Here is a 17,245-nt window from a genome sequence, read left to right on the forward strand (position 1 = left end):
TTAAGGAAAAGCAGCAAATTGAAAGCTGCTTTTTTTGACCAATCACAAACTATTCTCTGTGCTGGGATTAACGCAAATGCTGCACATGTCCACTCACCATAAGTCTTAATGTGAAGCATTTGTGTTAATCTCAGTACTAGCGTATTATTGGTATTATGATATTGATTATTACTATTCATATTATTACTTATTACTTCTTATACAAAAATGAGAAATTGTGCGTGTATGTCAAGCAGAAGGAGAAGAGCTTTTCAGCCCTAACCGTAGGCGTGGGTAAAGTATAATTTACCATGCTTTTCTATTTGAAAACACTTACCAAACTTATAGCTAAAGGGCTAAAGGTATAAGAACACAAAAATGCTTTTTATCTGATTTATTGCAAAATGCTAAAAATATATATATTTAGAATGAGATAAAAAAAACAAACAAAAGTTCAAATACGATCACAGGGTAATATAAATATCACGCAATTTGATATTACATGAAAACGATTTTTAGGGATGATAAATATCTTACTCATTATTGTGCACAAATCAAAGTCATAAAATCGTTTATTGCCTATTGGATGGTATTGAACATAAAAAAAAATGTTTTACTACGTTCTGACTGTTCAGAATACTTTCTGAGCTGTATAAATAATAAAAACCCTGCTGACAAGAGAGCTTTCTCTGAATTAATGTTCTGCAAGAACTTAGATCGGAATTTTTAGGCTTTAACACACTGTCTGTCATTAAAATGCTTAACCTACCCGCCGCCTAAATTTTTATCCACTGCAGCGTTCACTATATTCGTTAAACTATCTGAGGACATATTCTGACCTGCCGTACTGAGATCTATTTCTGTCAACGACAGATTATTGAAATCGGGCAGATGACCCAAATTTGAAATGTTCATTTCGTTGAGGTGATTCTGTAAATCACCAGAATTGATCTGGTGATTATCCAGATCGAGAAGTTGGGGCGCTTGGCCGTCGGCGTTTGTAATCGCCCAACCTGCTGCTTCTTGGAGGTTTGCGTGCGGAATGTTCCATTCCATTGGGTCAGGTTTTATGGCTGAAATACCCACACAAGATTGTTAACAAATATTGTGTGGGTGCATCTAAAAAAAACTTACGATTCATAGCATTAAAATTGTTTCCAAAATTAACCGGTTGATTCCGATAGGGGTAGTTCATAGTTTCGGGGGAGGGCGTTGGGGCTAATTCAGAGTATTGAGGTGATGCTGATGGGGTGGCCACGTAATTGTGATTTGGGGCTTGATGCATGATGCCGCCGTATGGTGATGTACCTCCATAAGGAGATGTAGATTCTAAAACAGCAATTTTACAATATAACTTAAAAATCAGTAAATTCAATCAAAACTTACCTCTCGGTTCTGTTTTAATTGGTTCCAGTGTGTTCATACGCAGAACGTCTGTCATGACCCTTTCTGAAAAATATTGAAACCGTCAAATACAAGATCCTCTCTGGGAGTTAAAACTTAGTAATTTCTCTAGTGCCTTGTTCATATCAGAGTGCTGTCATGACTTCAAGAAGATTTCGAATTTAAATGTTCAAAATGTCACAGCTTGACCATGTCCAAAACGACTCTCTCTTTGTACATTTTCAACCATTTCCCCCATTTCCGGAGTTTTTCTAACTACTACAAATTATTTGGTAAGTCAACCAATACTTTAGATTAGAAGTAGACCCATAAAAAATTAAGAGATTTAAGTCTGGCAACCTGGCAGACAATTTAATTTGATATATCTATATCCGTGGGGAAAAGTTATGTTCAAAAATATTAGATCGAAGAGAAGAAATGCAGAATCAATTCTTCATTAGAATGTAAGCAATGTTGGAACTAATTCAAACTATAGAAAAATAATATTGTCTTCCCCAGTTAGAGGTTGTTAAAAAAATCCCAAATTTTGCAAATCACAGATAATAATAATAAAACATGAACATAATTTTTGCAGTTTGCAGTTACAATTTCGCTTATTGAATTCACTTTCAAGCAGCTCTTCTACAGGAATATCTTATATGTATGTCTCTAGAAGATATTTTTGCTTTGAAGCCATTCGATGGACAACGATCGAAAACAGATACTTGAACTCATCAGTTACGTTTTCATTAAAAACACCCTTGTATACATAGTGTACTAGAAAAATTTGTATCTAAAAATAGTATAATAAGTAAAAATAAATAAATCAAACACAAAAACCATGCACTAAAAATAATATAAAACACACTCAAAAATAAAAACGCAATACACACATAGGTACCCAAAATAATTACAAAAAATGTAGTAGTACAAACTACTGGTTATTTAAAAATTAAACAAGCTAAAACTATAGGCAGAACACTCAGTTTTTGCATGTTTGTTATGCGAAGAAAGTTCGATATTTATTTATGCGATGGTCCTTTGGATTTGTTTCGGATTTGTAACATATATTTTTATTTGCCGTGTTAATTAATTGATGAAGAGAAAACGGACACGCACAAAAACAAAGAGAAAGCTCGAAAAACCGGCTACGCGTTTATAACACGATTATAAGTATTTTCTCACAAAAAAAGGGCGACCAAACTGAAGTAGTAGATGGCCTTATCTAGAAAAACCGTAGGATTGCGGTAAATTCAAATAGGTGTGACCATTGCATAAATAAGTTACAAGTGGAAGGTAAAAGCGAAAACAAAGCAAGGTTTGTGTTCAAAAACTGGATAAACCTAACTTGTAAAGTGGGAAAAAAATCAAATCACAATCTAAAAGCCAAAATGCATGCAAAAACCTTTGTTCCATACCTTCGACTGCTCCTATATTTCCAATTCAGAGCGCTGTAAAATGCACTTGGTGGGATAAACAACGCTCAACAATAAATCGGTATCAAACGGTATATATTTTTTTAAAAATTAACACACACAAAGCTGAACTAAACGCGATCGGCTACAGAAGAAACAGCAAGTTAAAAATATCTAATTAACTACTCCGTAAAAACTTTCCTTAACATTAACAACACGCTTGGATAAACTATATTTTCGTATCAAACTTCAAGTTCTTTTCGCCCTTAGAGAATAACAATTTATTAACAAAATAACAAAATTAAGGAAACAACATAACAATTAGGTACATAGAAACCAAAATCAACTAGTTTACAATATTATTGTTATTGCTAATACTCTAAAAAGAACGCAAAAGATACTGATTTTTTTATAAATTGCTATTGTAAAAAATTCTACTAAAAAGTCTAAACTAGGTAGTAGTAAAACGTAAAATTCATGCTAAAAGAACAGTAAACAAACTGTAACATTATTTAAACGGTGAAGGAGTTATTAATCCTTCTTTAATAATATGTGTTTGCTATATTGATTCTAAATGAAAAAAAAAATAAACTGAGACAAATTTAAGTCCATTTACAGTAAAAATCCTATTTTGATTATTCTTAAAGACTAGGTTTTTCATTTTGTTTCTAAAAGGTTCTGTTAAGATTGTCTATTATTATAATAAAGCGATTTTCATTTGCACTTAAGAAGATTTGAACATAATAACTGAAAATGGTTAATTATACTCTAGTACTGAGTACTAAATTGGTACATTTGTCAGGTGATGTTGCAGTTTGCCCAAGTACTCTACACGTGATAAATGTCAAACCTGTCAGTTTTGTTCATTTCAAATTTAAAATAACCAATTAGTAAAACACCTTTTCTTTGTATTACAACAGATAATGAATATTAACCAAATAGTTACTATAATGGGTACCTATATGTATGTTCGCATTAATTACACTATTATATCAACATTCTACCGAGAGACATGAGTGACTTTATTAACTTTAGATAAAGCACAATGTCTCATTTGGTAAAATGATAAAAAACAATTATGTTTAATCATTTGGTTAAAAATCGAATGTATATTTAAAAGAATTTTATGGTAACGTGCCACCACCCCCAAAAATAGTAAAGTGAATGTAAAAAACTTACTATCTTGAACACTAAGCCCTCCTATAATTTTTGTATATGACTGGTCATATTTAGCCCTCTTTCGCTTGTTATTCTCCGAATGACCCAAACAAACTGAAAAATTAACATTACATTAATTACAAATAGATATGGCAGTATTAGGTTTTTCCTGCCATTCTGGCAGCCACTTCGGCGTTAGTTAACAACTTCCCACCCTCAACTGGGGCGTAATAACAACTAAACTCATCGAATTCGCTTTGAGTGGCATGAGGTGCCATAGCGGTATACAAAGCGTAATTTTCAGCTTCAGTTAAGTCCAGCTGCAAATCCATATCTTCATCTTCTGGTGGTGCAGTAGCTGGTGCAACTGTTGGTGCTATAGTTACGGTTGGTTTGGTAAATAAGGGAAAACTGTCCGTTCCAGTTATAGGTGGTGGGCTTTCGTCTTTAAGACGGATTCGAATACTGTTACTAGAATGAGTGGATATGTTTCCAGAACTTTTTGATAAAGTGTTTTCAACTTTCAACGACCTGGTGCTATTGTATGAGGGAGTAACGCTAGGCTCTCGTGAAGGAGCTCGGACGCTAGTTTTGGAACTTCTACGCCCAAAAAGTTTTGAAAAAAATCCCCTTTTCTTGGGATTGGGCAAAGTGGCAGAAGCATTTGGTACGGGTGGTAAACGTTTACCGGGAGGTACTAGCTCACTTTGGGATTTGGGTCGTTGCATGTTGAAAGATTGGGTTCTACTGACAGAAGTGGACTTCATACTACCAGAACGAGTCAATAAAATGTCAGCTTGTTTGCCTGAAAGTTGAATACTGGACATTGATCCACCTATATAAGTTTCAATTTTTTTCGAACGTTTTGGTGGTAAGGGTGGTAGAGAATTGTCTTCGTCTCTTTTGTGAGAAGCTACTGGTGGTGGTGGATAGGCTGGTTTAGGGGCAACCGCAACTATAGTTGCTTTTGGGGTGGTAATAGCAGCTATATCAATTTTAGGGCTAAGAGGCTGGATGATTACATCTTCGTATCGATCGGAGGTACTCGCAGCAACTGGATTTTTAAAAGCCAGTTGCAAACTCGTGTATGTTCGAGCGTCGTCGAATGATTCGTCTTGTGGTGGTCCAATCGGTGGTTTTTCTAATTCCCTGAGTTTGTCGAATAATTGAATATGAGTCTCGGAATAAATCTCATCCAATTCCGCTACTTGATTAATAATTTCATTAAAAGATTTCTCTTCATTAATTTTTTCATTATCAACCGGGTCGCTAACAAGGATAACATCATCATCGTTTAATTTACTTTTTTTTACTTCCGCATAGTTGGATGAAATATCATTATTGTTCGCCTCTACTTGACTGGATTTTGGCAAGTTCCCAACTGTGCCCAATTGGCGCTTTGCAACGAGTTTAGCATCATTAGCCAGAATATTGTCAAATAGATCATAATTGGTTTTCTTTAATAAACCGCGTCTAAACGACCAGTAAGGTATCCTACCTGCATCTAATGGAAGGTACTCAAAAGGTCGCGATTCGCTGGTCAGTCGATCCGACGGTCTATACAGTTGGATAAACACCTTAACCGGTTCCGATACGTCTAAAGAACGATACGGAGGAGTTTTAAAGGTGATCGCCGTTTGTTTATGCACTTGGTTTGGTTGGAAATCAGCTTTGGCCTGCCAAATCCTCATTCCTTTAGCGTCCTCCTCGTAGAAGTGTACTTCTATGTCTTCTTTTGCTACCTACAAAAAGTCGTAGTATTAATCCCTGATGAATTCAATACATTTCTAGTCTAATGAACCGTCAAATGAGTATTGATATATTTTTTAAAACGTTTGAAAACCGCGAAACAAACAATTTCTAGTATCAAAGATGGGGGATAACTAGAAATTATTAGACGTTGTTCTCAATTTCAGATAATCCCAGTTCAGAATTAGTAAAAATAATTATTTACTTTCTCGCACAAAAGAATCATCTGTCGTCCACCATCTACCGGACTAACACAAGAGCACAACTCGACTATTGAAAGATCTGCCATTGCTTTCTTGTCATAAATTACATCACTAACAACGGGCCTAAGGGGAATCGAGAATTTTCCATCTTTGGGATTTTCCACGTATGTCTGGAAACATAGCCGGACGGCATTTAAGTCTATGGATGTGGGTTGATTTCTGTGACTGTAACCCTCTACAAAACGATAATCTTAGATTAAATAGATTATAAAATGATCACTTACGTCTAAAAGGATCCACCTTAATTTGTTCGCGTAACCGAAGAGAACTTTCAATATCCCTCTTCTTTACGCATTGTATACCTAAATTTTGGAATTGCATTCTCATGGTTTCCGGCGAAACTTTTACTGTACATACGCCATTTTTACATCCTTTGCCTACCAAATTATGTGGATGAACCCTGAAATTAAAAAAATAATCTGTTGAAAACAACTTTTTTCTACACTGTAACCATTTTTTTATTAGCGCTTCATTACAGTCGAACTGTTTCAAATAATGGTTAAATAATAAAAATAATGGTTGCCGGTAACAATAAACGTTGTTTTTAAGACGCATATACGTCAAGGCAATTAAAGAAAAATAACAGGTAAATTAATATTATTTGCTTTATAGATTTTTAACGATTTTAACCTTCAAAAGAGCAGATGACATTAGAGATGAGTTAGGCACGGTTAAGGAAGTGTAGTTATTGTTTGCTTTAATTTTTACGGCATTTGGAAAAGTTGAATTTGAACAGTAACGCCAATAGACCAATAAATTATGGGTTTACTTTGAATGTTTCAAAAATGTATATGAAATCTGATAAAGTTTTATTATTAATAGTAGTCACATAAACAAGTTAAATTGTGGTTTAAGTAATTGAGCACTTGTTGACAAAATCATTTGTAGTTTTGACTATTATTTCTGTGTTAATACTTTGGCACATTTGATAAGATAATTTCTTATGTTGGTCCATTTTATATTTACTGGTTATGAGAATTCTTACTGAAAACGATACTGACTGACTTCCTATTTATCTCAATTGCTCAATAATTTTTAATCCACATATGTATCACAAGCGGGTATTTACATAAACATTCTAGGAATTTGTTTATGACTGAGTTACCAGAATCTCCTTGAGGAGCAAAACAAATTCCCTTCAAATATTAAATGTTATTATTTATATGGTAAAAATGAAAGTAAAATGTGATGATGATAATACAAACAGGGATTGTTTTTCATGATCTTTTTTTTTTTTTGTACAAGATTTTTTAGTTTTTGCTCCTGAAATATCAGATTGCATGCTTTTGAATAGTTTTCTGATGTTCTAATCCACTTGATATCAACAACTTTAATATCTAATGTTATAAACAACTTCCTGATTGAAACTATATCAAGATCTTTGTATGTCGTAACATGTTTGTAAAAGATTGAATTCTCATTTTGGTAATTTTCTACGGTTATACTATAATGGTTATCAAATTGGTCCTGATTTTTAAATGGAACACATAATCTACGTACAAATAAGGTTCATCCTTTGTTACACAGGATACCACAACCACAGCATTGCCATAATAACCGCATATTTGTATTTCTGGAAAAGTTTTGTTTTCCGGTGTGCTGCTGCAACCAGGGATTGAACCCGCGGATCTGCCTTCGCACTCATAGCGAAATCGAAGGGCTTTGGATGCTGGTTGCTCTATTATCTACAAATAACAATGTTTTTGATTCCATTATTTAAATAAGGTTGAAAAATTACACTTACCCTAACTTCAGCAGGATGCCTTTCTCTTCTTTGTGCCCCAATTTGCTGCTGATGCTGCGGGGGCACAGTTACTTGTCCGCCACCGTTCAACATGGGAGAAGAAGCGTAGCCGGGACTCCTTTTATTGGATTCCCTAAAATCTGGATCCGTTTCTTTGATTGCTTCAACTGTAACAGAAATTTTTAGTTACTATTTTTTCTTCAAAATATATGTTTGAAATGAAAGTTTTCGAAAAAATCTATGGTTTATAGAAGTGGAGCTACACTTTTTGCAAACCAGAATTAGGTACGCAACGATCGGTTTGAGATGATAGTTTCCGATGTTCAGGTTGACCATAAAAATTATTTTTAGCTTGTCTAACGCACCGTCATGGTCAATTTTTATGGGGGATCTCATATTATAAGTTATGAACTTTTCCTTCCTTTTGCGGTGAGTTGTTTAATGCATCGATTGGCGCAAAACTGTTTACTCAGGGGGAGCCCTCGGGAATCTTTCTTTCAATTATGCAAATTAGGAATTTGTGGTATTGTAAAAGGTCAATCTAACGTTTATTTTTATATTGCAGTTGGCTGTAAATAATTTTTTTTTTCAAGTAATTATGGTAGTTGCTTCCAATTATAGGTTTCGTTTCTATTCCTCGTTTGTTATTATTCACATGCCATACATGGAAAATTTTCAAATAAATATGTGATTTGATGTTAAAATATAAACAACAAGAGACAGTATAATACAACAAGAGAAGTACAGGGTGTTCAGTGTGGTGAATCAACGTATTTTTAAGCTGACTTAGTTAAGTCTTGACTGTGACATTTTGCAACATGAAATATCACATGCAAATTGCACAAATTGCAATTAGTGCCTAAATCTACCCTTTTAGTGCTTACTGTACACCCTGTACAAACAAGAAAATAAAGTGCTTGAAAAAGCGGGAAAAATCAGTACTGATTAATTATTTAGTCCTTAAGATTTGATGGTACGTCAATTGCAGAATTCCAAATATGCAAACTTGACAAATTATAATTCCAATTACTTTGATTGCTTAAACGATAAAAACTCTCCAGAAAATAAATTATGAAGTTGAACGCTTTGTATAGTGTCCCTATAAAATATTTACGAGCGATTCATTTGGACTAAAACAGAGCCGGTTTTGCGGCAATCGGTTTATTTTGGGAAACGTGTATAAATATTTCAATTTTGCTGCTAACATCATGCAGTCACACTGAATTTATTGAACTGTGGCAGAATTTGAAATAGAACTGCTTATATGCGATAACTGGCGACGTTCCTGTTCATTACGATTGTAATTCGCCATCGAGAAATATAAGATTGAATTGATCTTTCTAACCGAGTTGGAATAATAACACCATTTTTATGTACTCCATGGTCAAAGTTTTAGTATCTCATAAAAAAGGAAATTTAATGTAATCGATGTTTCAAGGTGTTCTTGGACATATTCCGAAAACCGATTATTAACTTGTTTAAAAAAGGTAAAGTAAAGAATGCCTTTATACAGAACGTTTGGAAATACAGTGTCAAAACGAACTAACCTAACCTAACCTGTTCGAGCTACAGAGTGCCTCAAAAATACAGTTTCCACATTTGCGCAGTATAGAAGAAAGAAGCAAGAAGAAAAGACAGAAATGTAATATCAACTGGACAAGAATATGCTGTTCTGTTAATTTTACTTATGTGAATTATAGAAAATCAGTTTCCTATAAAGTTTGAAATTACTATGATAATAATAGAACTTCTGAAAGATGACTTGTTCTATGGAAACAAATTGGAAATACACTTCTCTTAATAGAAATTGAATGGAATTTTTTTTTTAACTGAATTGCGGACAATTTTCTCTGAATTGTAATATTACTATTTACAATAGTCATTTTTTTGTTTTGGCACTTTTGTTTAAAGATCGTATTAATCCAGCCTTTCTTATTAATAGACAATTATTAAAAATAATTAGGTAGGTACTTTCGATGTTAATTTAAATTAAACTCTTAAACAAGAGAATGGAATATGATGGTATAACGGTATATTCAATCTACTACGGTGTCACCTTTCACACAGTTTAATGAGATCTTAATAGTTATTGAATACATATTAAATTAATATCCACACCATACAAATTTGCTTCAGAGAACTTTTTTCAATACACGGAAATAGTTACTAAACATATAGTCGTAAAAACATTATCATTTCTCTGATATTCCTTGAATGTACATTTTACATGTTTGTAATAATTGAATAAGTAATAATAAAATACTCACTGACATCACTTAAGTGTGTAGCATCATACGGACCAGCTTCTATGGATTCCTTTGGGCTACCTGGAAAAATAAATTTGACAGCTGTAAAACCAACAATTCTACTTAAAGGCGTGTTAACTTGTAAAGTGTTTAATACTCATGCAATTTAACTAGTAATAATCTTTTGTAGTCCGAATGTTTGATCAGAAAATTCTCAAGTAACATGCAATCTAGCAAATAGATGTAGGATTTTATTCAGAAAATTAATTCCTATATTTGCATCACAAACTTTGATTGATTTGCATTGAAATTAGTAGCGTTTTTCCCAATAAACAAGGTTAGTAACTTCTAGGCTAGATTCAGTTTAAAACGTTTGCAACAGACATAAATTAATAATAGTTTTGATTTTGGCAAGGTTTTGGTAAGATTGATCCGGAATTTGTGTTGAGACTAAAGATAAACTCGTAAGGGTTAATTATCATTTCAGGGTTTCAAACGTTTTAAAAATAGTTTTCAGTTCAAGATAGTAAATCTTTTTTTAGTTTTAATATAACTTTAATAGCTATTTCTCAATGTTTAGCTGTAGCAAAGTCTGGTTTTAAAGGTAAAATCATACTAACACAGTAGCAGTTAAACATAATTAGTAGTCAAAGTTTTGCCGTGCAAAGTAAATATTTAAAAATCGAACATTATGAGCTTGGTTATATTGATTTTAACTTTTTCGTAATTTCGAAGATCACTTAGTAACATATCCATTAGTAGGCATCAACGTATTAACAAATATTTGTTTACAATGTTCTAGGATATTACATTTCAATTTGATTTACGACTTCTAACTATAATGATGGCCTCATGGTATGTATAGTTTATGATGACAGTAAAATAATGTAATACTTATAACTAATACAAACAAGATTCTACTAAAATGCTAAAAAATCTGTAGGAAATAAGTAAAATCGTGAATAATCTGAAAGTGTTATTTTCGAGATAAGCAAAAGAAAAAGGAGTCACATGAAAAAGTAGATTTTTTTAACAGAAGAAGCTGTAAATGAAAATAGTGTTTTGTGCAGTTATAGATAACAGTACTAGTAACCAGTATATATTCTGGAACATCATCCCACATAACCAGTAATAAAGATCTAATAACAGCTTTAAAGCAGGATGTTTGTGATGCTTTTCAATGTTGCCATCACTACCAGTAAGCATTAATTAGAGTGATAATGAGGGTGACCAACAGAACAAAATAGTGTGGAAATAAGAGTCACAGACTTTTCAACGATGAACAAGGGAAGAAAATGCTATGCTGATTAAGAAACCCAACAAACACTTAACCAATAACCCTATACGCAAACTACCATAGATTTAGAAATAACTCTTCTACTACCTACTACTCGATAAAGGTGTGTCTTCAGAAATTGATCAAAGTACTTATCATACATGCATAGATCTAGAAATTTAAAAAAAAAAACTCTTAGTACTAGCTTTCACTAATATGCTTAAATAACATCAATCCATTAGTAGGATGCAGCAACTTTCCTTTTGCATGTTGGTTTCCTTTAAAAGGCTAGGTCAAGTAGATCGATTTACAGATTAATTTACCTTGTCTGTAGGTCCTTTATGTGTGATCAAACTAAATTAAATTGATTAAAAAGTAACAAAGTTACGGTCACACACAATGAAGGACAATAATTAGAAATTATCTGAATTTGTTCACTTTTCTTCTGGGAACTGGACAAGACCAGTCGCACGTAATCTGTATTATACCGGTAAACTGTGCTGAAACTAGGTTAACGATGCATTGGTCACGCTGTATTTATCGAAATGACATTTCGGATACTTAGTATGCTAATTCTGCAAAAAATTTAAAATCGAGAATCTTCCATTTAATTGATAATCTTGCAAAATAGATGTAGGTCATTAACAGGCTTTCACGGCTAATCGAACTGCAAGTTTCTGTATCTAACCAAAATGCACGCATATAATTATTTATTTTCTTTCTTCGAAAACATAACAACCGCATGCAATATCCCTCGCAATATCCGTTATAAGTGAAAGTTTTGTGCGTCCTTGTCACTATTTTCCGCATCGCATAACTGGCGTAGTATATCTACTGTTTTGGTTTAATTTACTGTAGCGGTATTTTAATGGAATTCTCACTAAAAACTATGATAATTTGGCTTTTCAGTTATTAAAATATTGAAGATAGGTAAAAACTACGTGTACATTTAAAACATCGACCTTGTTGCGTTGTTCACAATGTATGTAAGATACATCCGGTTACACGTATTAGAATTAGTGCAATTTAAAGTTTTTTGTTTACTTTTGAGTGAATCATAAGAGAGAAAGACCAAAGTTTTGTATTGGTTATTAACAAAAATGTTATTATTAGTAATTAGGTTGGACACCATAACAGTTTGGCACTATTTTGCATCTTGCTTTAACTATACAAAAATTGTGGAAACTAGAGTGAAAATTGTAAAACCGCCACAAATAACCAAATTTAATTCCAGAAAACCCACACAGTTTTTAACAGCTCAACATAATTATTTTGAATGAAAAGTTTGAGCCAAATATTTTTGTCAATTCATCGCTATTAATAGCTGCCGCTTTTTTTGAAATATCTGCTTAATCAAGTACTAATACAAACATTATTCCAAGAAGAAAACTAGAAATGAATTAGTCCAAATCAATTCGCGAAATGTTGAAAATAGATTAACTTTAACTGTTATTGATTGATGAAACAAAATATTAATTACGAAATTATTTCGGATAACTGTAAATCGATACAATAGTTCCTGGTTAAAGTGTAAACAATACCAAAATTTATCTTTTGGTATTTGCAATTATAGCACTTAATAAAGAAACAATAACTACTACTGTTAGTTGAAATCAATTAACTTTTAAAACTCACACAATTGAAGGTTTTAGTCAAATTTAGACTGTAAAGTAGAATTGGTTTCAATGGATGACACTTTTGTGTTGTATAATTAGATGAAACAAAATAATTCATAATTGATTTTTCATATACAAACTGAAAATTAAACTTCAAACTTTGTCTTTCGGTCAATTTTAAAATCAAACTTACCGGATGAATATTCATTGCACCACGTGCTTTTTATCACTGAACACAATATCGGCAGTTTCTTTGAAAATTAATCCATGTAATAACTGTGTAACGATCTAGCCTTGACGCCTTTTATTCCAAACATGTAACTGATTTCTTTTTGTACGAAGTGAATTGGCACTTATCAATTTCTGGTGGTTTTTTCTATTTTACTGCGGCTCGTATATCCCCCGGCCGAAGTTTGTAAATTACTAAGCTGAGTAGAGCTTTTGGAGGTTTACCTTAAGTAAGAGACTAATTGCATTCTGTGAGTCATTCTACCTTTAATGGTTTTACAGTTTCTGGAAGAGTTTGCGGTCTGCAGTTTAGACGCCGTATTATTTCTGTTAATAGTTTTTGCCAATTTTTTAGCAAAAACAAAAACATCTTTGGTTTGTTAATCCGTGCAATTTTCTAGAAAATCAATTTTGTAAGGAACTTCTACTTTACATTGTCTTTGTAGAGAACAAGATTGAATTTCAAAACTTGACTCGTATGAAATTAAAATACAATGGATTTTGATGTTGTTCAATTGTTTCAGGTGATGAAATGGTTATGTTAACAAAAGAGTTATCAACAACCGTTAAAAAACCTCACGTTTTATTATCCTTAATCTAAATGACTACGACACGTCACTTTTTGAGTTAAATGTATAGTTTTACTGCCTATTGTATGTTAATGCTCTAGATATTAGGGATAATCAAATATTCCTTCAGATTTCTCATCTTGTCAAGTGCACTTTACATCTTCATTTACTTGCATTTTCTCGAAACATTTTAAAAAGTGAAAGTGGGTTTCTTTATAGGTCGTAAAATAAAATGTATTTATTTGCAATTTGTTATTACATATTTTTATTTTGAATCGGTTTAGAATCATATTTATTAACACATTTATTTTCTCCGTCCACTTAACGTTCACATAACTTTTAAGTTTGGAATTTGCTTAATGCATCTCATAAATAATCATCAAAACATTACAAATTCTTATTGGAAATTAATGTGGCTACGTATCCAATTATTTAGACAGTTGTTAAAGGCTTTTACTGTTAGTAAATGCATTTAGATAATTACACATTATTTCGTTTAGTCCTAATTTCTTTAGTGTAAATGAATAGGTACTTACCTACCTAAATAACATAAATGGAAAGTTGTAAATGTGGATAATAGAAAGTTGTAAATTATTTCCAGAAAGTAGTTTCAATTGCATAATAATAACAAAGAATCTTTGCATAATTTGCTTAGAAGTGTTAGTTGATAATACGCAAATAAAGGCAAATTTAATTTAAATCTAATGAAAGTAAAAGTTAGAAAACATTAAGCCACTAAATTATATTTTTCTTTTTACTTGTATTTGAACTGTGTGTGTTTCGTTGCATAATTTCGAATAACCAGGCTTCAAACAGATTTTCATTTCATTCATTCAAACGAATTACAAAGTAAACCAATTAGGGGTAAACAAATTTCACTTTTGTTCCGCTTTCAAGGGATAGAAACTCGTTGTAAAATGTTTATTTGACCATTAGTCTGGCCCATTGAGCCATGCTTAATTACTTGGTTACAAAATTGAAAAAACTATATAATTCTATTACTTGTTTAACGGAGTTATGGTCAAGAAATCAGGACGGACCCCTGGGACCATCATCCAAACGAATGACAAAGGAAGAAGGGACTACAAATGCTAATTAAGGTGAGGCAAAAAATTCAGTGATAATTTGCTTGAATTTGACTATTTATAGTGACAACCACGTGTTTTTCTCATAACTAAGATCAATTTATTTAATAGGTAGGCTTCTGGTCATATAACTGATCGAGACTCTTTCTAATCAGACCAAAAAATCTCCACTAGTCTTTACAACTGTATCTTTAAAGCATCTCTCTGTAAAATTCTCAATTTTTAGATGATGATGAACAGTTAGTGTCAAAAATTGACAGCTGAGAACAGGCTGACTAGTTGACTAGTAACATTCAGAAGCAGTCCCTTTCTATCTAATTTGCTTCTCATACTTCTACCTGCCACTCATTTCTTGAAGATAGTTTGTACAAGACTTGTTAATTCATATTATATAAACTAAAACAAATTTGGGATCAACAGCCTGAATTGAAACCGTATGTACGCTTACGATATGGGCTGCTTTAGGCAATTTAGACAACCAAATGGTCTGTTATCCTTAGTGCCTTCTATGTGATCTGCTTGCTTTCTTAAAATGAATTCTATTTCTTATGAAAGTCTTTCTTCATCCAATATTGGATGATCTCAAATTGTTTCTGGGAGAAGAAAATTTTCTTTGTATAGGTCAGCAAACTATACTAATCGGAGCAATCCACATAGAATTGTATATAAGTGAGGATGGGATCCAAGAAACATCGTTAGACTATGGTAGTGTTTATTTACAATGTTAATTAATTTGGTGCTTTTAAAAGCTGTTCATATCCTCAAGTACCTTAGATTATAAACCTAATTGCAATTCGAAATTTTGAAACTGTTTAACTGAAGATTGAGTTGCAGCAGGAAGAATAGATGATGGACAGTTGGATTGTACATTAGGAATCATATACTCTAGGTTTTGTATAATTTACTTACTATACTACGTCTAAAGCTAAAGGTAATATTACATAATATGTATTCGAAATGGTAGTAAGGTGTTAATTAAATGAGGAATGGTAATAATCCATTGCCTAGACTGGTGGCATGATGAGATACCATAAATCCCGTTAATTAATAATAATTGTTATAATGTCTACTCCAGGTAAGTCAATGGTTATTCAAACAAAACTAAAAACAAAAAAAAACTGCATGCTTCCTATTAATAATAATATATCAAATGGCGATAAAACAACAGGGCAAACCATGTACACACCTATTTCGTTGTCCATGACTATTTATAATGTTTCGACGGGCTAGCGTAATGATGATTCGTGTCCTCTTAGCGTTGTAGAAATATCACATTCACATTTGTTATCAATAGATGCGAAATGACTGATTTAAAACTTATTCCTGTTATCACATTGATTACGAACGAGATGGTGTGGTTTGATAGCTCACCTTACTGTACGACATCGTTATATCCAATAACAAAAACGTTAAAAAAGTCGAGGTCACCTTGCTGTTACAGCACTGAGTTAGAACAACACAACAACAATAAACAATATAATTTGCGACGGGGATGTGTGCGAAATCCGAAAGAAAATTAGTTTGGAACGGAGAGGAAAGTGCGCCGATATTCCTGCCAAGTGTTGCTGCCACCGACTGGTCCGTTCGCGGGATGTTGGCAGTAGAAGAAAATAAAACTAAGCAGGATTTATTTTAGGAACGAAACTTATCAACTGCGAAACGATTCTCGGAAACGGTTATGTCGAGGCTAAATCGCAAACGTTCGTGGATTCTACCACACCGGTTACTTCGACGACGAGTTTGTTGATACTGGCGATTAGAGTCGGCAAACGTTGGTTTTTGATTCGCGACGCATGCGATTCAACAGTTTTCAGTTTGAAACAGCATGTACTGGCCTTGCAGGAAACTCGGAATTAGTTTATTATTAGCAGTATTCACTAAGTATTTAATATCCCAATCAAGTCGAGTACATTTTCACTAAAACTACCTAAGAGATAAGACTAGACAACGTGAGAATATTTCGGAAGTGCACCTTTTTGCTTTTGCTATGCCTAAATACCTACAACACTTGACAAAGTAAGTGATTCGAATCAGATTATGATGAATCACGGATGTCTTCATCATTAGAATATACTCACTGTATTTTCAGATTTAATTTAGAAAATAGTTGCATGCAACTGAAACATTTGACTTTGAGAAAGTACAAAGTTTTGAGTTGAAGAAAAAGGTATAGGAGTATAAGCATTTCCCTTTTTTTTGTATTCATAATGATTACCTAATACTTGCAAGGATATCCTCCAACAATAAGTAAAGGGATGATGATTTCCAGTATACTTTCTTATCAGTATTATTTGAGCACATTCGATCAGAGAAGATGTATTCGTCAAGCAGCGATAGTAAAAGTACAGGTTATAGCAGATGGAATTACTAATGCTCTCGTGAATTCCAAACACCAAAAGTAAAAGCTAGAAAGGATCAGGCTATTCCAAATGATACTAGGAAGTACGAGGTGACATTTGGTAAAACTCTAGATGCGAAAGGCTTGTTGAAAGTTAAACAATATGAACGTTAAGATTGAAGAAAACAAACTTTGA

General features: G+C 32.9%; 2 protein-coding genes across 6 annotated transcripts; both read right to left on the reverse strand.

Annotated features, from left to right (window-relative positions):
* Positions 1–358: 358 nt before the first annotated feature.
* On the reverse strand, positions 359–16,467 carry LOC145731111 (embryonic polarity protein dorsal-like). Of its 5 annotated transcripts, none has more exons than XM_081982721.1 (12): positions 16,083–16,466; positions 15,898–16,016; positions 9,959–10,018; positions 7,692–7,858; positions 7,448–7,632; positions 6,172–6,347; positions 5,890–6,122; positions 5,434–5,677; positions 3,957–4,049; positions 1,366–1,428; positions 1,114–1,308; positions 359–1,052 (listed from the first exon to the last, which is right to left on the reverse strand). In XM_081982721.1, exons 2-12 carry the CDS (start codon positions 15,911–15,913, stop codon positions 745–747), a joined length of 1,740 nt encoding a protein of 579 aa, XP_081838847.1. In that variant the 5' UTR covers positions 15,914–16,016; positions 16,083–16,466; the 3' UTR covers positions 359–744. The 5 variants fall into 5 exon arrangements, with proteins under 5 accessions (XP_081838847.1, XP_081838846.1, XP_081838849.1 ...); XM_081982720.1 differs by having other exon boundaries at positions 15,898–16,034; XM_081982723.1 differs by lacking the exon at positions 15,898–16,016.
* LOC145730437 (embryonic polarity protein dorsal-like) lies at positions 4,046–5,428 on the reverse strand (the record flags this gene model as incomplete). Its single annotated transcript, XM_081981650.1, has 1 exon — positions 4,046–5,428. A coding segment is annotated over one exon (1,335 nt), but the record flags the coding sequence as incomplete, so codon positions are not given.
* Positions 16,468–17,245: the final 778 nt, after the last annotated feature.

Source organism: Ips typographus, linkage group LG6 (assembly GCF_016097725.1).
Source record: "Ips typographus isolate SLU linkage group LG6, UJ_Ityp_2.0, whole genome shotgun sequence".
Classification (NCBI taxonomy): Eukaryota; Metazoa; Arthropoda; class Insecta; order Coleoptera; family Curculionidae; genus Ips; species Ips typographus.

What these genes read in the sequence shown, in the direction of transcription:
- LOC145731111 (XM_081982721.1), bottom strand. An exon ending in GTACCTTCCATTAGATGCAG is followed by an intron (nt 4,050 to 5,433) that starts GTAGGATACCTT and finishes TTAATTTTTCAG; the next exon opens with TTTGTTTGGGTCATTCGGAG. An exon ending in CAATTTTAATGCTATGAATC is followed by an intron (nt 1,053 to 1,113) that starts GTAAGTTTTTTT and finishes TGGGTATTTCAG; the next exon opens with CCATAAAACCTGACCCAATG.